This window comes from Chlorocebus sabaeus, chromosome 2 (genome assembly GCF_047675955.1).
Source record: "Chlorocebus sabaeus isolate Y175 chromosome 2, mChlSab1.0.hap1, whole genome shotgun sequence".
Taxonomy (NCBI): domain Eukaryota; kingdom Metazoa; phylum Chordata; class Mammalia; order Primates; family Cercopithecidae; genus Chlorocebus; species Chlorocebus sabaeus.
In genome coordinates this window covers 91,176,510-91,201,230 of record NC_132905.1, presented here as the reverse complement: position 1 = coordinate 91,201,230, position 24,721 = coordinate 91,176,510, and the positions used below count along the sequence as shown (strand labels likewise).

Below are 24,721 nucleotides of genomic sequence, written 5' to 3'. Positions count from 1 at the left end.
TTCTGTCAGTGTAACATGCAATCTTTCCCATGATGCTGTGAAAATATCTAAGATGGGAAGAATATTGTGTATTGTTAGCATAACATACCCACATTTGAGTATCTCTTTAACTGATAAAGTAAAAAAGCTTTATGATATAAAAAAATTGCTACTGTTAATCACTAACTTCCCCACATAAACTGGTTGTACCATAATAATTTTCACTATTTTCTTTGTTATATATTTAAACAAGCTAGGTCCTTCACAGATTTTTTTCCCCTTAAGGTTAAATGTAGTATAAATCTAAATTCAGTCCACATACCCATTATATCAAAGAATTCATCTAAAGCACTATGCAATGCTGGGAACTTGTCTCTGTGTTCTTCTAGTAGCCATATTAAACAACGGGCTTCCTTCAATGATGTTGGCTCAGAGAAATAATCAAGTTGCTTTCCTTCTATAGAGTCTAGTTTGTGACCATATTTCTCATGCCAGAGGAAAGTCATGATACTAAAATCAAGCTGTTTAAGAGATGCTCCGTAACGAGAAAAGAAAGGTCCTGTGGCATCTAAGCCTGTAATAAAAACAAAACCCAAATCAGAAGAGGAGGGAAATTATTTACTGTAAAATCACATTCAGTCTCACATCTCTGAAAGCAGCTGACTATAGTTTGCTTATATTCTCAGCAAAAACATTTAAATAGTTGAGAACAGATTCGTTCAAGCTATTAGGCATTTTAGAAACACCATTTAACACTGTTAGACTAATTATAATAATTCTTGTCTACTAGATTTGAATAATGTGGGCCAAAGCCTTCTACTATAATAGTTACCTTTATTAGACCTAGGAGATGAAAGTATGGCATTAAATTTCTTTAAAAATATAACAATGAGGCCAGGTATGGTGGTTTAGGCCTGTAACCCTAGCACTTTGGGAGGCCAAGGCTGGAAGATCACTTGAGGCCAGGAGTTCAATACCAGCCCTGGCAACATAGCAAGACCCCTATCTCTACAAAAAAAAAAAAAAAAAAAAAAAAAAAAAAACTTAGCCAGGCATGGTGACAAATGCCTATAGTCCCAGCTACTTGGGAGGCTGAGGTGGGGGGATTGTTTGAGCCCAGGACTTTAAGGCCACAGTGAGCTATGATGGCACCACTGCACTCTAGCCTGGGTGATGGGGCAAGATCCTATCTCTAAAAAAAGAAAAACCCAAACAATGTTTCACGAATTCATAATGACTTTCATTCCAATTAGTATAAACTAGCAAGATTTTATGTTTCTTTAAATGGATTCCATAGTAACAAAACATCAACAATATGCAAAATCTTCCCAAATGTGTCTAAAAGAGGAAATGGGTAAACCCATTCCCCAACACCTAAAATAACTGCTCCTTATTCCCCAAAATGTGGGTCCTCACCTTCCTCTACAAAAAATCAAGGTGGTCAGTATGCCTACTTTTATTCTCCACTCTCCAAATTAGAAAACAGGGTGACTGCAATCTCATACACACTCCTACTGAAACGACAGTGAAGACCCACTCCTGATGAACAGCTACCAAAAAGAAAAAAGGAGCTCTGTCCAGTTTCTCCATCATGCCTCTAATACAAAATGGTCACTTCTTCCAAGGGCCTCAGTCAACAAATGAAGTCAATAAATGAAGCAGAGATTGCTCAGAGTCAAAATTACCCTAGACTGCTTGCTTCCGGATTAAAGAATTAGCTTGCAGAGATCATATTGCAGGAAAATTAGGATCTCTGAACACCAGAATCAGGAACCATGTAGAATACTCACACAATAAAAGATTTAGGAGAGCCCAGTGAAGAAACAACACACTCCCATTCCCCATCCACGTCGGAGCTTGTGCTCAGTGAGGGGAATGCAGGCAGGCAGTGTTCACTATTGAAATGTTAAATTTATCTCACTAGTGCTCTATTACTTCTCTCTCTCCCTCCCTCCTTTCCTCTCTTCATCTTTTGCTGAACATAAAAACTGACCTCTCTTATGTTAAATACGTGCACGATATAAGTCCACCCAACAGACGTTTTATGAGAAGTAAAATTCCAGGAAATGAAAACTGCTTTACTTATTATTTAAGTAAGTGTGCATTTTACCTCAGGACTGCAGTAACCCCCTTACTAATTAACATGCTTGAACTCATTTCACAACTTTAAATAAAAATTGCTACTTTAAACAGTATACATATATCCTTATTAAAATACCTTTAATCTTCAGAATAAACACGGTTTATATCAAAAGACATGTTCACCCTTTCCTGCCAGTGAGCTGGAGGGCTCAAGTGCTGCATTTACCTGAATGAACAATGGCTGGCAGTCTTGACCGTGTAGCATAACCCAGGCAAACCTACTTCTCCAGTCCTGAGTATCTTCTAAAGCATGTTAAAGCAAGCAATAACTTTATAATGTGCTTACTTGATATTCACTAGCGACAATGTTGTCACTTAAAAATAACTTTCCAGGACCACAAATCCATGACGATCTATGCTCAAAGCAGGCATGTTCAGCTGTCTAACTATGCCAAGCTTGCTGCCATCTTACATTGTCTCTTCTGGCAGAAACTGACCAATATCTTCTCTGAAACCCTAGAATTCTAATAGCCCCACGTTTCTAAACACTGGGGACGGCTGGCAGAGGCTTGGCAGGCCCCACTCTGTGGTCTGCTGCTAAAGGCCCTGCCTTTTTCCTGTGGCTTCCTTTAGCCTTTTATCTAATAGCTGCCAACTGAATAAACTATTGTGCTAGGCCAGCTGCTATCCAGTCACTAAGATAAATAGTGCCCTGGTAGGTGCCCAAAGCATCCCTACCTCGTGTTACACAACAACTGCATCTGTAGCTGCCTTCTTCAGTCCTACATGGCCTTAGGCAAAGCGCCTGCTTTGGGGGAAGGCAGGGGGCTTGCTCACTCTTCCCTTCTCCCAGCCAAGTTACTAAAGTCAGAACACAGTACGGAGTCATATAATCCTGTGATTTACCACAGCTCAGTCCAACCCTAGGATATGTTTCTCTTAATCTCTAGATACAGATTTGCCCTAGGTGACCCTGAGCAATTAAGTCTCATCCACTCTTCCCTCTAAATTTTTCTTCAAAGAATCTGAATTATATATCTGTCTTCTCAACACAGCTCCGGAGCAGGGGCAGCCTCCAGGATGTGTTATTTACCATGGTTGTGCCTAGTATTCACACATCTACACATTTACAAATAGTTTAGTCTAATACAGGTCTGGATTTCTTTACTGACTGGTCTTTCCTTAGATTGCACCTTTTGAAAAAGTATACTGTAACCTACCTATAAAATAACCTAAAAATTGTGGTCTATGTGTGTGTGTGTAATAGTTTTTCTGTTTTTTGAAGGCCTTCATATATTTAGTTCTTTTTTAAAAAAATTCTTTTAGAGACAGGTCTTGCAACATTGCCAGGTTGGTCTCAAATTCCTGAGCTTAAGCAATCATCCTGCCTCAGCCTCCCAAGTAGCTGGGACTGGAAAAGTATTCTTAACCATACAAATTTATAGTCCTGCATTTAAAGTTATAAATTATATGACAAGAAAATGAAAATGACTCAGAGACCTACACTTCCCCTTCCTACTAAAGTATATTGCTCTAGAATATAAAGGGACATACCAAAGCTATTAAGTTTTTGGATCCAGGCGGCCAATTTGGGCTCCACTTCTTTAAGCTCACTCAAAACATGCAGAAATATTCTTGTTTTTACTCTGTTCTTTTCTTGAATCAAGTGACGAATAACATAGTCCACTGCTTCATTTAGAAAATTTCTGCTAGAAAAACAGGTTGTATAGTCTTCTGTGCTCAAAACTTTCCAAGAAAGCAATTCTTTGAGAAGCGTGGCTGTATTCCGTATGCCAGATTTGATTTTGTCAGCATACTGCTTTATACACTGTAGAATTCTGTCATCAAGGAACTGACAATGCTGAACATTGTCTACAGTTTCTAAGGATAAATAACAACGGTTAAAGTGATAAATAGGACTAATTCACAATGATATAAACTTAGAAATAATGTAAAAAATTACATAATATAAAATGATTCAGATTGACTATATTGTTTTACTAAACAACTCAAGAAACTTTAATTAGAAATATAAACATTTAACAATACTTTTGAAAATACATGAAAGTGCAAGTTAAAATAAACATATCAAAAGCAAGCATTTTATACCCTTCATTCTGAACCATTCATGTAGCATTTAAAACTTAGTTCCTCTAAAATATGGCCACTTCCTTCAACAATCCTAACCCAGCTTCATCAACTACCTTAACTTTACATACAATAAATATGTTTAGTCATTAAGCAAGGAAAGTTAAAATACAATCTCTGAAAGGTTTTTCAGTGGGAATACAATCTCTGAAAGGTTTTTCAGCGCTCTTTACACCAACCCAATTCTGTCTTTGAGTAACAGAAGACAGTGATAGTATTAAATTACTAACTGAAATCTTCGTTTCAATTCAATATCAATGAACATAAGGCCCAAAAGATGCTTATATTTATACTTTTAAATGAGAGTATAATATTCGTATCATGGCTTTGGCTTCTGCATACCTTTCTGCTCTTCGTTTTTGGGTGGATTACTTTCTCTTAAGTCCTCCTCCATTCTTTCTTGTGCTAATTTTTTTGCTTCTTTTTTTTGGATCTTTCTCTTCAATTTTTTGTCTTCTTTCAGTCTTAGTTTCTCTAGGCTGATAAACATTTACAATTAGCAATAACTCGATGAACTGTTTTCCTTTGACTATCATAGAAACCATCTTCCAAGCAATACATTAGAAGTTTTCCTTTTTAATTAGAGCCCAGCCTACACCTTCCATTCAATATAAGAAACTGTCAGTATTGTCAAAATAAGGGTACTTGTTTCATGAAAACAAGAACCTCAATGATTAGGTGATGTCTAAGGATGCAGTCTACAGATTGTATAGATGTCACTTCCATGTATGTAAGTTACTTCATAAGATAAACAGAAATAGTACAAATTACTCTGCAAAATAATTCATGTAAACTCTCATTTCTAAGAAAGGTCCCATAGTAAAATATAGTTTTCACATCCCAATAATAACCCACAACACTATAATTTGGTTGATCTGGTTACAATGAATTCTCTCCAACAAATAATTCTGTTCATCTTTTCTTTTGCTTTTTCTTGGTCACAAATGATAAAAAATAATCACTTCTTAGAAAGAAAAACAAGAAGCAGGACCAAAAAGAAAAGAAAAAAGAATCTGAATTATTTGATATTAAAAAAAAGCTATAGAGAAGTAATAATTTAGACAGTACATTGAGTATTTCAGGGTAAAAAACAGTCATAGGTTCAAAATGTTTATTGAAGAGAGATAAAAATAAAAATATGCTTTTGGAATTAAAGTTTCAACAACTGACAGCAAACTATATAGTTTTTATATAAACGCCAAATGTATTCATCAAACATGTAATTTCATAGCATCAAATGTTCTAATTTTACTTGTAAATTCAACCACTAGATAAATAATTCTGAATCAAGTTTTTAGTATTTAGTCATTCTAGGCTAGTTCTCTTTAAGTTTTAAATTTCCATAAAAATCATTTCTAAAAAACACTTATTTGGATATGTGCATACATAGCCAATTTTTTAAAAGGCATAATTTAGAAATCTGCATTTAATTGAATTATATTCTAAGAGACATCATCAAACCACTGATTGTTAAAAATCTTACCTAGAACATTTCTGTTTCAGAATAGGTCTTGGAGGAACCTTTTCTTTTATGACCTTGTGTTCAAACTTTAAATAAAACAAAGACATCCAAAATTTGTCTCATACTCCCATGACATAAAACACAAAACCACAAGTGACAAGTATTTCAGAAGCACACATAATGTTCAGTTTGATAGAGAACAGTGATGATGTTCTGACCCAGACAAAAGCCCAGAAAGCTTTAGCAAAATAATTTACTGAAGAGGAACAAGAGAGTAGACACACTTGAGGAAAAGGATTTTAAAAACTTAAGAGTAAGCAGACGATCTAATAAAGTGTAAATATTATTACAACTACCCACTCCTGCCACTCCCATGTCATGAAGTTAAAGGTAATCCCTCAAGATGCTCTTCCCCCTCCCTAAAAACCTGCACACCCACTAATGCCCACAAGTTTACCAGGATTAAGAAAATGAAGTTATCAAAAAGAGTAAAAACAGTAAAACTAAGAGATAAAAAGCCTCTTTTTCCTATTAAAAAATAAAAGAATATACGAATGCTTTCATTACAATGAAGCATTCTCACATCCAAGTATTTTCTATATTTTCTTAAATGAAGTAATTGCTTCTTTCCTGGAAAATATACAAATTACACGACATCTACAAATTCAAATCATGTTTCAAAAGGTGTAAACATTTTGGTTATCTATTTAACAAGGTTTCCCCTTTATTACTTACTTCACATTTAACTTGACCACCACTGCTGAAGATGATAATCTTAGAAATGATACCTTCACAGTCAGGGGTAAGACATATTCCTTGTAGAAAATCCTATTTGATTAAAAAAAAAAAAAAAAAAAAAAAAAAAACAAGAAAAATGTTACATCTAGGGGGGATAAATCTATACATGTATACTACTTTTACCACTAGGAACAGTCAAAATACGGACTAAAACCATCTTCAGGGAAGTGGTGAAAATCCTTACTCACTGTCATGTGAATTTTAAGGCTTCCATGTAGGAAAAACATACTTTCAGGTGTGGGTCTGACCATGTGACTTGCTTTCATCAATGCAAAGTGACCAGACATGATGTACACATGTCTAGACAAAAGGTTTAACAAACACTTTATAGACTGGACATTGTTCTTTTTCCTCTGACACAGGAAGATGTTCCAGAAAAGGGTCATTCTTCAACTTAGATTGAGAAACAAGGAATAGAGTCACACAGAATAAAGCTGCTGCAGCCCAGTCCCAGCCAACAACTGCAGAACTGTAGGACTAGTCATGTAAGCAAAAAACAAACTTCTCTGAATGTATGCCACAAGATATTTGGGTGTATATTACTTCAGCATATCCTAGTGAAAGCTAACTAATTTAAAGAGCATATTTAAAACCATGGGAATGGTTAAGACCACTAAAAGACGGTATATCGCTAGAGAAACTCAATTTAGGTAAGACAAAGACATAGCAGAAGTGACTCAAAGGTGACAGTTATTTACTCACATCATTATATTGTTAATTAATTATGTGAAAACGTACAAAATGTGAGAATTTATTTCTACAAAACTTTAATAATTGTTATCGTTAACAGATGCCTAGTACAACTGCCTTATTCTTTCCCAAATAAGAACAGTGGTCTGCATAAGACTAAGAAGTGTAGGAAAAGGTCCATAGTTTCTACAGATCAGAAACAAATTCTATGAATACAAATAAGATCGTAATATTATGTCTTCCCTCAAAGTATGTCTACTTCATGGTAATTAATGTCATTATCTTGATAATAAGAAAATCCCTGATGAGAAATGGCAGTTTAAAATTGAAGTTTATCCTTCTTCCCAACATTAAAAAAATTGTTTTGAGTTGATTTCTTAGTACAAATTATCGCATCAAATTTTGGTTTTGAAACCTCTAATTCCACATCAAAACTTTCAAGTGGGGTCTGGCACAGTGGTTCATGCCTATAATCCCAGCACTTTGGGAGGCTGAAGTAGGATCACTTGGGTCAAGGAGTCCGAGGCTGCAGTGAGCTACGACTGCACCACTGCACTCTAGCCTGGGCAACACAGTGAGATCCGTCTCTTTAAAAAAACAAACCCTCTATGGTTAATGCCTTCAAAATTGTATAAATAAAAACAAAACCTGATTTTTCACTTTTTTATTAAAGTTATAATTTAAAACTTTCTAATTATGTGCAGAATGTTCAGGAAGGAATTCTTGGGGGAAAAAATTGACATACAATAAGTATACTGAAAAATTCAGACAATCTTGTTATGCTTTACCTTGTCAATTTTATCATTAAAGGTTGTACTTTTTAACTTCTTCCAGCAATTCATGTGAAATTCTATTTTACAGTACTGGCAACAGCTGATGCGTATAAAACCCTAGGGTTACAAAAAAATTTGTAATTAACGTTTTAAAGATGTCTCTGCACACACACTCACTACAACACACATAAAGACAAACAGAGAGAGCTTGACTAACATGTTTATTTCCACAGCATAAAGTCACATTATTCGTTATATCAAATATTTTATGAACATTATTTCATCTGATTTACTAACCAGGGACATTGGAACAGTAGGACAACGGCAGCTACTATCTTCTTGAATAAACCAGTATAACTTAATTAAGTGCCAGACTTATCTCAAATTTTGGTCTTTAGCAGCTAATTCAGTGATCACAATGACCTTTAGATTCAGGACTCAAATTTTATGAGACATCAGAATTGCAACAAATCAGAGGTAACAATCTCACTTTGTTTCCTATCCTCCTAAGGTAGCTGGAAGAGGAAAAGGAATGAGCCAGCCTGCCTTCTCAGGTCACTACCCCAGCCCACAGTGTTTATACATCAGTGGCTCTGGTTCCCATGTGAGATGATGTAGACCTAAAAAAGTACAGGAAGGCTGGACGTGGTGGTTCATACCTGTAATCCCAGCACTTTGGGAGGCTGAGGGGGGCAGATTACGAAGTCAAGAGATTGAGACCATCCTGATCAATAGGATGAAACTCCGTCTCTACTAAAAATACAAAAATTAGCTGGGTGTGCTGGGACACGCCTGTAATCCCAGCTACTCGGGAGGCTGGGGCAGGAAAATTGCTTGAACCCAGGAGGCGGAGGTTGCAGTGAGCCAAGATTGTGCCACTGCGCTCCAGCCTGGGTGACAGAGTGAGACTCCGTCTCAAAAAAAAAAAAAAAAAAAGTCCAGGGAAAGGGGTGAACAACTGCTAACTAGCCCAGAGAACTTGGGTGCTTCCAATTAGAGATTGTTTTGAGCCCATTTTAAGGAAAGATTTTGCAAGTTAATGTCCCACTGTACACTCATTATTTACCTTAAAGTCTGGATCAGTTATGTATATCTGGATCTTAGAATATCCATGGCACTTCTGATAGCAACAAATGGCATCTGGCACTGGAGGGAACTTGCATTCTTCAACAAATTTCTCTAATAGCATCTAAAACAAAATAAACAAAAATGATACCATTACAATACTAATCTGTCAATAAAAATGTCTGTGATTTCAATAACCTCTTGCCATCAAAATATTTTCAGTGTAAGAATGACTAAATTTTTTTCACCACCAACAAACTACATACAACTTTTAAAGTTTTTCCTTTTAAAAGGAAGGCTGATACAAAGACATAAGAGATTTAAAAAGAGGACTTAACAAAATTTTTTTTCAGAATTTCGAAAGAATCAAAATTTTGTCCTGTTACAATCATCAAATCTCATTTCATAATTTACAACTCTCAGAAATCTCCCATAAGCATTAAGAGGAAGTCAAGCAAGTCAGAATAACCCTTAGGGGAATCCTGAGGACTTTACCGGCTCCTCTTGCCCGACATCACCTCATCCAGGATCCTAACACTCCCATGATCTTCCTCCTTGCAGCTCTGCCACTGTTGTTTGTGGACTCCCTGGCGAATTATTCCATGGCTAATGAAGCCCCCAAGAGACTCATGCCATGCCTCCAGTGCTGGCTTTTTGTTATCAATAGCTCCTGTGCCTCCATCCCCATCTTGTATGAAGAGAGGAAAATCCAAGAATCCCTGTGTTTTATTTTTTATAACAGCTTTGTTGAGATATAATTAACACACTATACAACTCAAAGTGTAGTTCAGTGGTTTTTAGCATATTCACAGGATGTACCGACATCACCACAATCTAAATTTAGAACATTTTCAACAAGAAACTCCATATGCATTAGCAGTCCCTCCTCATTTTCCCCTAACCTCCCAGGCCCAGCAATCACTAGTCTGCTTTCTGTCCTATAAACAGATTTGCCAATTCTGGAGATTTCATACGAATGGACTCACACAAGCCCTTTGTGTTTGGCTTCTTTTATTTGGCATAATGTTTCCAAGGTTCATACGTGCTATAGCATGTTATCAAGTACTTTTTTTTTTTTTTGAGACAGGGTCTCACTCTGTTACTCAGGCTGGAGTGTAGTGGCACAATCTCAGCTCACTGAAACCTCTGCCTCCTAGGTTCAACTGATCCTCCCACCTCAGCCTCCTGAGTAGCTGGGACTACAGGTGTGTGCCACCATGTTTGGCTAATTTTTGTATTGACGTGTTTCGCCATGTTGCCTAGGCTGGTCTGGAACTCCTGAGCTCAAGCAAGCTTCCTGCCTTGGCCTCCCAAAGTGGTGGGATTACAGGTGTGAGCCACCACACTTGGCCATTTGTTTTTGAGGCAGACTCTCACTCTGTTGCCCAGGCTGCACTGCAGTGGCACAATCAAGGCTCACTGCATCCTCAACCTCCCAGATTCCAATACTTATTTACCTATTTATCAGTTGATGAATACTTGGGCTATTTCCCATTTTGGGCTATTATGACTAACGATGCTATGAACATTCACGTACAAGTTTTTGTGAGAACATGTTTTCCTTTTTCTGTACACACCTAGAAGTGAAACTGCTGGATCATATGGTATGCTATAGTTTGAATGTTTGACCCTCCAAACCACATGTTGAAATCTGATCCCTGGTGTTGGAGGTGAGACACAGTGGGAGGTGTTTGAGTCATGGCGACGAATCTCTCATGAATAGATTAATTCTCTCCCTGGGGTGAGTGAGTTCTCACTCCATTAGTTCCCTAAAGAGTTGGTTGTTAAAAAGAGTCTGGCACTTCCCCGTCTCTCACCATATGATCTCTACAGACTGGCTCTCCTACGCCTTCTCACATGAGTAGGAGCTGCTGAAGGCCCTCACCAGCAGACGCTGACACCATGCTTCTTATACAGACTGCAAAACCATAAGCCTACTTTTCTTCATAAATCACCCAGTCTCAAGTACTCCTTTGTAGCAACACAAATGGACTGAGACATGGTAACTCTATGTTTAACTGTCTGAGGAACTGCCAGACTATTTTCCAAAGCAGCTGCATCATTATACATTACCACCAGCAGTGTCTGAATGTTCCCATTTTTCTATACCCTTGCCAATATTTATTGTCTACCCACATCCTAGTGAGTGTGAAGTGGTATCTCACTGTGGTTTTGATTTGTATTTCTCTGATGGCTAATAATGCTGAATATCTTTTCATGTGCTAATTGGCCATTTGCATATCTTCTTTGCAGAAATGTCTATTCAGATCCTTGTCTACTTCTTAAATTAGATTATTTGTCTTTTTATTATTGAGTTGTACAAGTTGACTTCTGTGGTTTTAAAAGCTTCAGCCAAAATCAAGTTCTGAGTATATGTGAGAGTTCACTACAAGTAAAAGCCTATCTCAGTCATTTCACACATTAAGTCTTTCTAGAACAAGCAAAGCATCTTTATGCTTCTGGATGTGAGACTAAATTCATATTTTTCTGAATCTTCAAGTACCATCTCAGTAACTGTGGTAACTTTATGATGAAACAACAATACTATACCTTCCTCTAAGTACAACCAAGTCCAGCATACTACAGGATCACGTACACTCAGAAGTCAGAATGCCTGGACTCAAGTCCCAAGACCACGATTTGCTTGCTGTTTCACCTTGAGTGCATCATTTCACCTCTCTAAACTTAACCTTCCTCATCTGTAAAATGGGAATGATCACAGTGCCCCCTGCACAGGCCTGCTGTAAGGATTAAGCATAACGATAAGTGGAAGGTACAGGACTGGCACATAGAAAACATTCAATAAATGTAAGAGAATCTCAATAGACTGTAGAGGGGAAATGCATGTAAGGGAAGTGGGGATAGAATGCTCCTACTTCTCTGCCTCCTGCTACCTGAGTCAGTCAATGCAGATAAGCATTCACAGTAAGAAACACTTTGCAAAGATAAATGGTTACCTTTATTTTTTGTGGCTGAGACTCTTCAATAATCACATTACTTGTGGGCCAAGTTAACACTCCAGGAAGACGATAAATCAAGGTTCTTGCTTTCTCAAAGTGATTGAGAGCTTCTAGAAATCTAAAGTCAAAATTATGAAAAAGGCATTAAAGATGTAAAATGGTATTTTCATTCCCTTCAACAAAAGTCACCAAAGATCTCAAGCTTACTGGGACGAATACATTTGCTGAATCACTGAACAGCAATATTCAATGTAACCTAAATTTTCTTTAAAAAAACAAAGTCCCTATTGCTGTTTTGTTATAAAAGTAATACGCATTAAACACAACTCGTCTTGGACACTGGCTTTATTGTGCTAGGTGTACACTAGTTTTTTGTTGTTGTTGTTGTTTTCGTTGCTGTTTCTGAGATGGAGTCTCACTCTGTCGCCCAGGCTGGAGTGCAGTGGCGCGATCTCAGCTCACTGCAACCTCCACCTCCTGGGTTCAGCGATTCTTTCTGCCTCAGTCTCCCAAGTAGCTGTAACTACAGGCACGCACCACCACACCCAGCTAATTTTTGTATTTTTTTAGTAGAGAAAGAGTTTCACCATATTGGCCAGGCTGGTGCCGAACTCCTGACCTCGTGATTCGCCCGCCTAGGCCTCCCAAAGTGCTGGTACAAGAATGAGCCACCACGCCCGGCCAATGTATGCTAGTTCTTTTAAAGTTGATACTTACTTTTTAAAGTTTCCAACAATTGAAACAGAAAATTGAATAATCTGTTCAATCTTTGTTTCATTAACTAAAGTAGATTCTTATACAGAAACAGCAAACTTCCACTTCAACTAATAATTCATAAATAGGGGAATTTTTATTTTATTTGACTCTATTAGGACAACGGTAGTAAAAATTTCTCTGCTAAAAAATTTTTTTTAAGGCATCATGTATTCTGGACGTTTTCTCTCAACCATAAAACAGTAAATTATTTTAACAAAACAAATATTTAAATGTGTACTTAAATTGCTTTAACTATAAATATGAAATGTTTTAGTTCTGATTTCATTCATGATTTGAAGAAATAATGTCAATAGATTCCCACAGTCCATTCAACGAAAGAATACTGAAGTACTTAATTATAAAGTTAACCAAGGCAGGGCGCAGTGGCTCATGCTGGTAATTTCAACACTTTGGGAGGCCAAGGCAGGTGGATCACCTGAGATCAGGAGTTCGAAACCAGCCTGACCAACATAGTGAAACCCTGTCTCTACTAAAAATACAAAATTAGCTGGGTGTGGTGGTACATGCCTGTAATCCCAGCTACTTGGGAGACTGAGGCAAGAGAATTGCCTCCAGGAGGCAGAGGTTGCAGTAAGCCGAGACTGCGCCATTGCACCCCACCCTGGGCAACAAGAGCGAAACTCTGTCTCAACAAAAAAAAAAGTTAACCAAGTCTTTATTCATCTCTTCACACTAGAGAAGACTTTCCTGCCTTCTCTAATCCTGAAATGACTTTCCAATTTAAAAACTTATTTTTGCCTACAGCTACAGTAAGATTCACGTGCAGAAAAGCTAGACCACCATCCACCGTAAGACAGTCAGTCATACATCACAGGATTTCAAAGCAGAAACTGCACATTGCAATACCAAAAAACAGCATACTTGCTATTCAGTCCCACACCGTAATATTCAAAAATTAAAATGTAAATGCTTTTCAATATGGAAAAGACTTTCTAGTTTTGTACAATCTCCATGATTCTAAACATTTAAGTAATTTTTCTAGACCTTGTGAATTTGCATGTGACTGCTACATCAAATGGTTATAACCTAAACAATTTATACTAAACTTTTAAACTAGTTTCATTTGCTAATCCTGTAAAGGTGCTTGCTAAGTCCTCACTTTCCCTGCAACTACTTGATCCTTAATATAGCTCAGCTAAGACAGACAGTAATTTCATGAAGTAAAAAAAAACTTTCTTTTTTTTAGACAGAGAAAAGAAACGGAGACGGAGTGTCGCTCTGTCACCCAGGCTAGAGTGCAGTGGCACAATCTCGACTCACTGCAACCTCTGCCTCCTGGGTTCAAGCAATTCTCCTGCCTCAGTCTCCCGGTAGCTGGGACAACAGGTGCACACCACCACACCCGGCTAATTTTTGTATTTTTAGTAGAGACAGGGTTTCACCATATTGGTCAGGCTAGTCTCGAATTCCTGACCTCAGGTGATTCACCTACCTCGGCCTCCCAAAGTGCTGGGATTCCAGGTGTGGGCCACTGTGCCTGGCCAAAAAAAAAACTTTCTTTGATTTAAAAAAATCTATAAAGGAGGTTCTAGGCACATTCTAAGCCTGGGGTGGGGGGTTTCCCCAAAATCTCACAAAATTTCCCCTAACAAGTTAAATGAAAATTGAAAGATAGTTAGAAATTATAAATAATATTCAATCGGTCAACAATTATTTCTTTATACAGTAATCTAAAATACCTACCTCTATACTGGGTACAAGTGGCAGAACAGATTTTCTTTTTTTAAAGCTCAAGACATAATCCTGTCCCCTCGGGGACATACTGACATTCAGGGAGACAAGACTAAGAGACATGAGGCATTTAGAGAACAGCTTCAATATTAAACTGTGAGTAAGGATTACAACTACAATAGAGTTCAGAGGAGAGACTTTTATTCCTAACTCATTATGTCTTTGAACACACAGATATCTCTTATTTAAAACCATCTTTATACAGATTTTTAAAAAATAATTAAATCAAAAAATTAAACAATCAGATTTTAAAAACATTATATCAATTTACTCACTACAGATGATTATACACTAGACTATTCAATCTTTAATGTCAAATTACTATATTGCTGACTTATTAGATTTAAAATCAGGAAGTACCAAGAACTGCAATGACTGGCCTTGCTTTAACAATTAATATTGATAGTGTATTTAATAAATGGTGCTGGGAAAACTGGCTAGCCATAAGTAGAAAGCTGAAACTGGATCCTTTCCTTACTCCTTATACGAAAATTAATTCAAGATGAATTAGAGACTTAAATGCTAGACCTAAAACCATAAAAACCCGAGAAGAAAACCTAGGTAATACCATTCAGGACATAGGCATGGGCAAGGACTTCATGTCTAAAACACCAAAAGCAACGGCAACAAAAGCCAAAATTGACAAATGGGATCTAATTAAACTAAAGAGCTTCTGCACAGCAAAAGAAACTACCATCAGAGTGAACAGGCAACCTACAGAATGGGAGAAAATTTTTGCAATCTACTCATCTGACAAAGGGCTAATATCCAGAACCTATAAAGAACTCAATCAAATTTACAAGAAAAAAACAAACGACCCCATCAAAAAGTGGGCAAAGGATATAAACAGACACTTCTCAAAAGAAGACATTCGTACAGCCAACAGACACATGAAAAAATGCTCATCATCACTCGCCATCAGAGAAATGCAAATCAAAACCACAATGAGATACCATCTCACACCAGTTAGAATGGCAATCATTAAAAAATCAGGAAACAACAGGTCCTGGAGAGGATGTGGAGAAATAGGAACACTTTTACACTGTTGGTGGGACTGTAAACTAGTTCAACCATTGTAGAAAACAGTGTGGCGATTCCTCAAGGATCTAAAACTAGAAATACCTTTTGACTCAGCCATCCCATTACTGGGGATATACCCAAAGGATTATAAGTCATGCTGCTACAAAGACACATGCACATGTATGTTTACTGCGGCACTATTCACAATAGCAAAGACTTGGAATCAACCCAAATGTCCATCAGTGACAGACTGGATTAAGAAAATGTGGCACATATACACCATGAAATACTATGCAGCCATAAAAAAGGATGAGTTCGTGTCTTTGTAGGGACATGGATGCAGCTGCAAACCATCATTCTCAGCAAACTATCGCAAGAACAGAAAACCAAACACCGCATGTTCTCACTCATAGGTGGGAACTGAACAATGAGATCACTTGGACACAGGAAGGGGAACATCACACACCGGGTCCTATTGTGGGGAGGGGGGGAAGGGGGAAGGGCTAGCATAAGGAGACATACCTAATGTAAATGACGAGTTAATGGGTGCAGCACACCAACATGGCACATGTATATACATGTAACAAACCTGCACGTTGTGCACATGTACCCTAGAACTTAAAGTATAATAAAAAATATATATATATTGATAGTGATATTTCATTCAGGTCCTCAAAGTAAATCACAATTATGATAGTGTGCTACAGAGGAGATATCAAAATAATTCCAGAAAATGGATCATTACCACATTGGATTTTAAATGAGTTACCAGCCTACAGCTTAAAGTAGTGTCATTTCTACTAACCTGTTTTTTTTCAAATATACTTTTCCAATTCCACAGTAGGCCAAGCAATCAAGTCCCTCATTGGGGTAGTGTTCAATAATCCTCTTAAACTGGTTTTCAGCTTCAGATAATTCCTTCAATAGCAGTGAAAACAATGATCACTTACATACAAAGAGAAATACTGAAATAAATTTTACCTAAAGGTTGATTTTTTTAATAATATTAAAATAACAACTGCGTATCCCCAAATTCCTGTAGCAAAATTATACCTTTGTATTTCACTTTCTTAGGAATTACATAAATTTCTGATCATATGGATAGTCAGAGACACAACCAAACCAATCCAGCTGAACACATCATACAATCAACCTATAAGCATTTACCAGTACACACTAAGGGCCTGGCAGGTGCTGGCTAATACTAAAAAGAGTCAAATCGTGTTTTTGTTTTTGTTTTTTTAAAAAAGGCTAATTACGGTGTAAACACACCATAACATAGATCCTATCAAGTACTAATCCCTTGGAAGGAATGCCATTCCAATGATGTTATCACAGTCTTTTGTGGCATGAGATGGATGACAGCTGTCTTAAAAACAGCTCTTTAGGAAAAACTTAACATAACTTAGAGTACAATCTTTTTTTAAATATTCTCAACAGTGAAAAACCACTAAGTTGAATGAATTTTGTTTTTGGAAAACATCCAAAAGACAGTTCTAAGAAATACTGGTAACCCTACTGTGAGTGAAAAAAAAGAAATGTCACTACAAAATAGAGCTTTGAGGCCAGTTCCAACAGAGGCATTCTAAAAATGTTTGAAGCAAGGGCTGTCCTCTGATGAAATTCTTCCAAACATGTAAGTTCTACTATAACATGTTGGTTTTTTTTCCCCAAATCATTCTATTTTACATTAAATCACAAATGTAATAAATGATTTCTTCAATTCTAATAAGGTAAAATATGGTATTTATTATTATTCTCTCAGGAATAAAATTAAAATCATGAAGTTCTGTCTCCAACTGTCTCTTGGAAAATAGAATTAGACAGCATTCATGGGAGACATTAATCTGTGACATAGAGATCAAGGAAAATGAACCTTGGGCACTGTCGACTTCTGGGAGAGAACAGAACGTAAAAGACTACTTAGATCCTCGCTAGGTGGCAAGTTAGGGTTAAACCTTCATCTAGACAGGGAAAAACAGAGCCCAAATTATATATTATACTTGAGGTCATTCTAGAGCATTTCAACATTTATAGCAAACTCAAAACCTCAGAAAGCAAAGTTATAATGCCGAACAGTATAGGTAGGTAAACATTCCAGGAGAGCAAGGCAGGAGCATGACTAATGGAAATCCTGGGAGCTCATGTCTATACACTGACTACATGCAGTTATAGGAAGCCTGCAATCTAGAAATAATATAATACTTAAGTACTTTCTACCTAGAAATAAGAGATACTAACATTATCATTGTTACCTGTGTTTTTCTAGGAAAACAACATAACATGAAACCTCCCTACGTCCATTCCCTCCTGCCATCACTAAAGGCAGCCATTATCTTCAATTCTATATAAACATAATCCATATTTTTTTCACTTTTTTACAAGATGCACAGAATTCTTAAACAGTATATAATACTATTATGTATATTTTCCAAATTATATATAAGTGGGATCACAATGTTTATGTCCTCCAACTTGCTTTTCCCCCAAGATTATGTTTCTGAAATCTATCTATCATGATACATTATGTCCTAATTTTTATACAAATAAAAAGTAGATTCCTACTGATTGCCTGGCAAAGCCTTTTTCTAATAGGAACAAACTATTCTTTAAAAACACAAACTAAATTAAACTGAGACATTTCAGACAAAATTATCAGAAGGTACAGAGAAGAAAATGGGTCAAAATGAGAAAACAACTATTATTAAGGTATGTCACTATCATTTTAATTGTTTATTACCACTGTTACAAATCTTACCTCAGGCTGTCCTATTCCAAGGAGAGAAATGGCAAGTCCATAGACAACCAAGACATAGTTAATCATGGCCAGGTTCAATTGCTGTCAATAAAAATGCCTCAGTTAAAAACCTGAACATAATTCTGCCCAATCTGCATCTAGTCACAACAGAAAAAGAAGTGTAATAGAATCTCGCTAATCAATCTTACTAATCAATGATTGTCATAAAATCTCACTAATCAGTATGATTGGCCAAATCGAATTAGAAAAGAGATTTTTGTTCCAATAAAGCAGTTATCCTGCTATTTAAAACACAGAATCACTGTCTCAGAGTTCCTTAAGGCACGGTTCATAATAGATTAATTTCTAATTAAAGTCATATTATTTTTCATATAAGGGGTACTAGTGGCAGATTAAGACATTTACTTAGCTATTATAGGCTACTTCAGAGATACTGTGGGTTCGGCTCTGGAGCATCACAATAAAGCAAATATCACAATCAAGTGAGTCTCACAAACTTACGGGTTACCCAGTGCATATAAAAGTTATGTTTAAGCGATACTGTAGTTTATTAACTGTGTACTAGCACTATGTCTATTAAACAATGTATGCACCTTAAGATTTTATTGCTACAAATGCTAATGATCATCTGACGCTTTACTGAGTCATAATCTTTTTTTAAACTTTTTAAAAAATTATACTTTAAGTTCTGGGATACATGTGCAGAACATGCAGGTTTGTTACATAGGTATACACGTGCCGTGGTGGTTTGCTGCACCCATCAACCCGTCATCTACATATTTTTGTTGGTGGATGGTTTTGCCTAGATATTGATGACTGCTAACTGTTCAAGGTGGTAGTTCCTGAAAATTAAGGTGCTGCGGCAATTTCTTAAAATAAGACGACAATGAAGTCCGTCGTACTGATTGACTCTTACTTTCAGAAAAGGTTTCTCTGTAACATGTGATGCTTTTTGACAGCATTTTACCCACACTAGAACTTCTTTCAAAATTGGAGTGGCAAATCCTGCCACTGCTTGATCAACTAAGTTTCTCATTTCAACAATATTCACAGCATCTTCACGAGAAGTAGGTTCCATTTCAAGAAATGACTTTTTTTGTTCATGTGTAAGAAGCAACTCTGTATCCCTGCAAGTTTTATCCTGAGGTTGTGGCAATTCAGTCACATCTTCAGGCTCCACTTCCAATTCTCTTGCTTGTTCCACCACATCTGCAGTGACTTCCTCCACTAATGTCCTGAACCCCCCAAAGTCATCCATGAGGGCTGGAATTCACTTCTTCCAAACTCCTGTTGATGTTGATATTTTGATCTCTCACATGCATCACGAACGTTCTTTATGGTATCTACAGTGGTGATCCTTTCCAGAAGGTTTTCAATTTACTTTGTCCAGATCCAACAGAGGAATCACTATGGCAGCTATAGCCTTATAAAATATGTTTCTTAAATAATAAGACTTGAAAGTCAAAATGACTCCTTGATCCATGTGCTACCAGGCATGAAAACAACATTCATCTCCTTGTACACGTACCAGATCTCTTGGGCAGGTGCACTGTCAATGAGCAGTAGTATTTGGCAAGGAATCTTTTATTCTAGCAGTAGGTCTCAACAGTGGGCTTAAAGTACTTAGTAAACCTTGCTGTCAACAGATGTGCTGTCATTCATGCTTTGTTGTTCCATTTCTAGGGCTCCAGGCAGAGTGAATTAGCATAATTCTCAAGGGCATGCAGATTTTTGGAAAGTAAATGAGCACTGGCTTCAACTTAGGTCACCAGCTGCATCAACCCCTAATGAGTAATGAGCCCATCCTTTCTGAAGCTTTGAAACCAGACATTGACTTCTCTCTAGCTATGAAAGTCCTAGACGGCATCTCCTTCCAATAGAAGGTTGTTTTGTCTCCATTGACAATCTGTTGTTTAGCATAGCCACCTTCATCAATGATCTTCACTAGATCTTCTCAATAACTTGCTGCAGCTTCTCCATCAGCACTTGCTGCTTCACCTTGCACTTTTACGTTATGGAACTGGCTTCTTTCCTTAAATCTCATGAACCAACTTCTGCTAGTTTCAAACTATTCTTCTGAAACTTCCTCACCTCTCTCAGCCTTCATAGAAGAGAAGAGTTATGGTCTTGCTCTGGATTAGGCTCTGGCTTAAGAGAACGTTATGGCTGGTTTGATTTTCCATCCAGACCACTAAGACTCTCCACATCGGCAAGAAAGCTGTTTCACTTTCGTCTCATTCATGTGTTCACTAAAGTAGCACTTTTAATTTCCTTCAAAAACTTTTTCTTTGCATTCACAATTTGGCTATTTGGCACAAGAGGACTAACTTTCTGCCTGTCTTGGCTTTCAACATGCCTTCCTCACGAAGCTTAATCATTCTAGTTTTTCATTTAAAGTGAGAGACGTGCAACTCTTCCTTTCACTTGAATACTTAGAGGCCATTGTAGGGTCATTAATTGGCCTAATTTCAATATCATGTCTCAGGGAACAGGGAGACTTAAAGAAGTGGGTGGAGATAACAGCTGGTTGGCAGAGCACTCAGAACACAAACATGTAATTTATTAAGTTCCCTTTCTTATATAGGCACAGGTTGTAGTGCCCCAAAATAATTACAATAGTAACATCAAAGATCACTGATCACAGATATAGTGATAATGATAATGAAAAAGTATGACGTATTGTGAGAATTACCAAAATGTGACACAGAGACACAAGGTGAGCACATGCTTTCAGAAGACTGGTACCGACAGATTTGCTTGACATAGGATTGCCACAAATCTTCAATTTGTAAAAAATGCATTGTCTGCAAAGTGCAATAAAGCAAAACATAATGAAATGAGGTGTGCCTATACTTTCTTCCTGGGTGAAAAGGTGTGACTAAAGTGAGTTGAAATCCTTGATTTAGAGAAAAAGTCAGTTCTAACGACCCTAAAGTACAGTCAAGGAGAGAGTATAAATATAGATCACCTATTGAGCATACTCGTGAAGTCTGAATTGGAGCACTACCTGCTTCCCACAACCTGAAGTAGATTCAGCCAATCTCAGCAAGGTCTTAGGTATATGACTACAAAGAGTTAAGGCCTTGGTTCTCTTCTGCATTCATCTGAGGTGCATTAGCATTGATAAACAAGTTATGATATGGCAAATTTACCTTTATTTTTTGAGGATCTAAACCGTTCAGCAACTCTGTAAAGGCCTGTGCGGCACTGCGGCAACGCTGCTCCAATAAGGCCGTATAGCCATCTTGAATTAAGCTTCTCAACATTTTCATTATATTAGCAAAATCCTGGAAAAAAGAAATTCTATTTCAGTAACCTGAATCTACACATTTTTAATTTAAAACTTAAGATGCCAAGTTCATAGTAATATTTTATAACTAATGATAAAATGTTTAAATCAATACCCAAACTACCCTTATTCATCATATTCCTTTCTCAGCAGCACACTTTTAAAGTGAAAAATGAAAATGTACTGCTTTACCATCTTAACTGCAACACCTCTTCTGTTGCTTGTGACAAAGGTGGCTCATTTTACACTACATGGCACTAAGCCTCACTTGCTCTCCAGACTAAACAGAGAGCATTTTTAAGTTTTAACAATATATATGAAAAACACTAGCCATCATTTAAATTGTTTGGGAGTAGAACAATTAGACACTTAAGAACACACAATCAATATTCTGATCACTACCAGATTTTAACAACTGCCATCCTGCTCTGAAACAAACCTTAATTCTAAGCAAGAAATAAAGATTTCAATTGTTAACTGTACTCCTGCCTAACATATATTTGAATATAACTAGATAAAATTACTGGGAGAGATAACAATAGGTTAAATGCAAAAGGAATAACATAAGGAACAAAAAAATAAAACAAAATTGCTATCATGTACCCTTAAACTAAGAAAAACTTTGTAATTTGAATATGCATTATAATTTGAATTCATATTTTAGTGACATGGGAATAACTGTAAGTCACCAAAGTTCCATAAAGATTGGAGAGGCAAGGCTAGACATTAAGCCTAAAATCTCCTCACTCCTTGCTATACACGTGTGCGCCATTCAAAAGGGCAGCAAATGCAAGTATGTATGCTGTATTCCTCACCGTTCCTAAAAATGAAGATCCAAAAGGAGACCCCACTGCACAAATCACAGAAGAAAAAGCAGTTTGTTTACCCATTAACAAAAGCCTTTTGCTGGCCATTTTATTTTATTTATTTACTTTTTTTTTTTTTTTTTGAGACGGAGTCTTGCTCTGTCGCCAGGCTGTAGTGCAGTGGCACGATCTCGGCTCACTACAACCTCTGCCTCTGGAGTTCAAGCAATTCTCCTGCCTCAGCCTCCCAAGTAGCTAGGACTACAGGCACGCGCCACCACACCCAGCTAATTTTTTGTTTTTTTAGTAGAGACGGGGTTTCGCCATGTTAGCCAGGATGGTTTCGATCTCTTGACCTCGTGATCCGCCAGCCTTGGCCTCCCAAACTGCTGGGATTACAGGTGTGAGCCCCTGCACCTAGCCTCTGCTGGCTTTTTAATCAATGAATCAAAGTTTGGCAGAGTGCTCCCCAGAATATGCATGGAAAAGAGCAGCTCTCACAAAAACTTAAAAGCTCGAAGACAGCCATACTTGTTTTAAGATATGAACTTGAAGTTGCAAATGATGATGTGCTAGCCCTACAAATACTAGTTATTAGCCTTTCATAAACTTATTCCATTTTAATCTTGTTCTCATTCTTTTTCTTTCTTCTTTAAAGGAGACAGGGCTCCCAAACTAGTGAGAGGCATAAAAAAAGAAAACAAAAGAAAATAATAAAGAAAGAAAGAAAGAAAGAAAGAATTCAGGGCCTTACTATGTTGCCCAGGCTAGAGAGCAGTGGCTAATCCTCTCACCTCAGCCTCCTGAGGATCTGGGACTACAGACACGTGTCACTATGCCCAGCTTTCTTTATCAGTCTAGAAATAAGATCCATACAGCCTCATGCTTTCATTGGAAGTCACTTCCCTCAATACAACATAAATGATCTGTCCTGAAAGCTCCAGCAGAGCAGGCTGAAATCATATCACTGCACACCCAATCTCTCTCAGTCCTCAGCATATGGAGAGAGACTCAATCAAACTGTGTTGAATGAATAAACAGAGGCTCAAAGACACTAATCATATTTATTTAAATAATCTTTTCATCTTCACAGGCTGTCATCTATTTAAGTATTTCATGGTTTTTAGAGTCAGTAAAAATCAATGTAAAAAGATATAATTTAAAATCTCCAACCGTAAGAAATTCTCAAAAATGCTTTTAAGCAAATTACTAGGAATCTATTTTAGTTATTTGTAAAATATCTGTTATATATACTTAAAAAAAGATCCACATTTTGAAACAAGTATTCTATTCCATGTTAATGTATATTTTCCATCATGAAGTAACATAAAAAGAATTTTATATACAACATTATCTGATTAAGTTAAATCATTTAAAGAATAAAAGTTTGTTCTTTAATGACTTTAGAGTAAGTATAATGAAACTGTGTTTAAATATTTTTAAAATAAAGTTAATATTACTGTTAACTCTTTGAGAAGCAAATAACTCCACAGTGTTAATCATTAAACTTCTAGCTAATATAATTATCAAGTTAACATTTAAATTAGTGATAGATTGGATTCTTAGCAGTCACATATATTAAATTACATGTCTATAACAGCTGGGTGCGATAGGTCACGCCTGTAATCCCAACACTTTAGGAGGACTGCTTGAGGCCAGAAGTTTGAAACCAACCTGGACAACATAGTGAGACCCCACCTCTACAAACTACAATACAATAATTATATTTTAAAAATCTTAAAGAGATGTACATGATTAGAACTTTATTCATGTGAACAATGTTTTGTTCAAAGAGTTTTGCTTTTTCCATTGGAAAAGCTTCTCCATTACCTGGTGTGCAGCTCTGGAAGATTTAGAAAACTGTTTCTCCAAGATATTCTTCAAATCTGCTGGTAAAGTCAATGGTGAACTACAACTAAAAGAAAAAAAAAATTTTTTTAATCATTTTAAAATAAAACAGTTCTACTCATATAAAGAAAAAATAGAGCCAGGCACAGTAGCTCACACCTGTAACCCCAGCACTTTGGGAGGCCGAGGCGGGTGGATCACCTGAGGTTAGGTGTTCGAGACCAGCCTGACCAACATGGTGAAATCCTGTCTCTACTAAAAATACAAAAATTAGCCTGGTGTGGTGGTACATGCCTGTAATCCCAGCTACTTGGGAGGCTGAGGCAGGAGAACTGCTTGAGCTCAGGAGGTGGAGGTTGCAGTGAGCTGAGATCACGCCACTGCACTACAGCCTGAGCGACAGAGCAAGACTCCATCATCTAAAAAAAAGAAAGAAAAAAATATAGAATCTCAATATTAGTTCACTCTCATCCCTCCAATGTGACAGACAGAAGAAAAAAATATATTTACTGAAGGCCATGTAAAATACTGGGTA

General features: G+C 37.0%; 1 protein-coding gene across 2 annotated transcripts in view; it reads right to left on the bottom strand.

Annotated features, from left to right (window-relative positions):
• The window catches only part of TTC3 (tetratricopeptide repeat domain 3), a 119,827-nt gene that overhangs the window by 46,615 nt on the left and 48,491 nt on the right, over positions 1-24,721 (bottom strand). For both annotated transcript variants that reach the window (XM_007967772.3, XM_037984783.2), the window contains exons 17-28: positions 24,169-24,253; positions 21,396-21,530; positions 18,244-18,324; positions 16,291-16,403; positions 11,955-12,075; positions 8,999-9,121; positions 7,948-8,049; positions 6,407-6,499; positions 5,693-5,757; positions 4,552-4,688; positions 3,616-3,942; positions 302-553 (exon numbers count right to left, since the gene is read on the bottom strand). In XM_007967772.3, the coding sequence (XP_007965963.3) occupies positions 302-553; positions 3,616-3,942; positions 4,552-4,688; positions 5,693-5,757; positions 6,407-6,499; positions 7,948-8,049; positions 8,999-9,121; positions 11,955-12,075; positions 16,291-16,403; positions 18,244-18,324; positions 21,396-21,530; positions 24,169-24,253 (1,634 nt within the window). The remainder of the gene's footprint in view (positions 1-301; positions 554-3,615; positions 3,943-4,551; positions 4,689-5,692; positions 5,758-6,406; positions 6,500-7,947; positions 8,050-8,998; positions 9,122-11,954; positions 12,076-16,290; positions 16,404-18,243; positions 18,325-21,395; positions 21,531-24,168; positions 24,254-24,721) is intronic.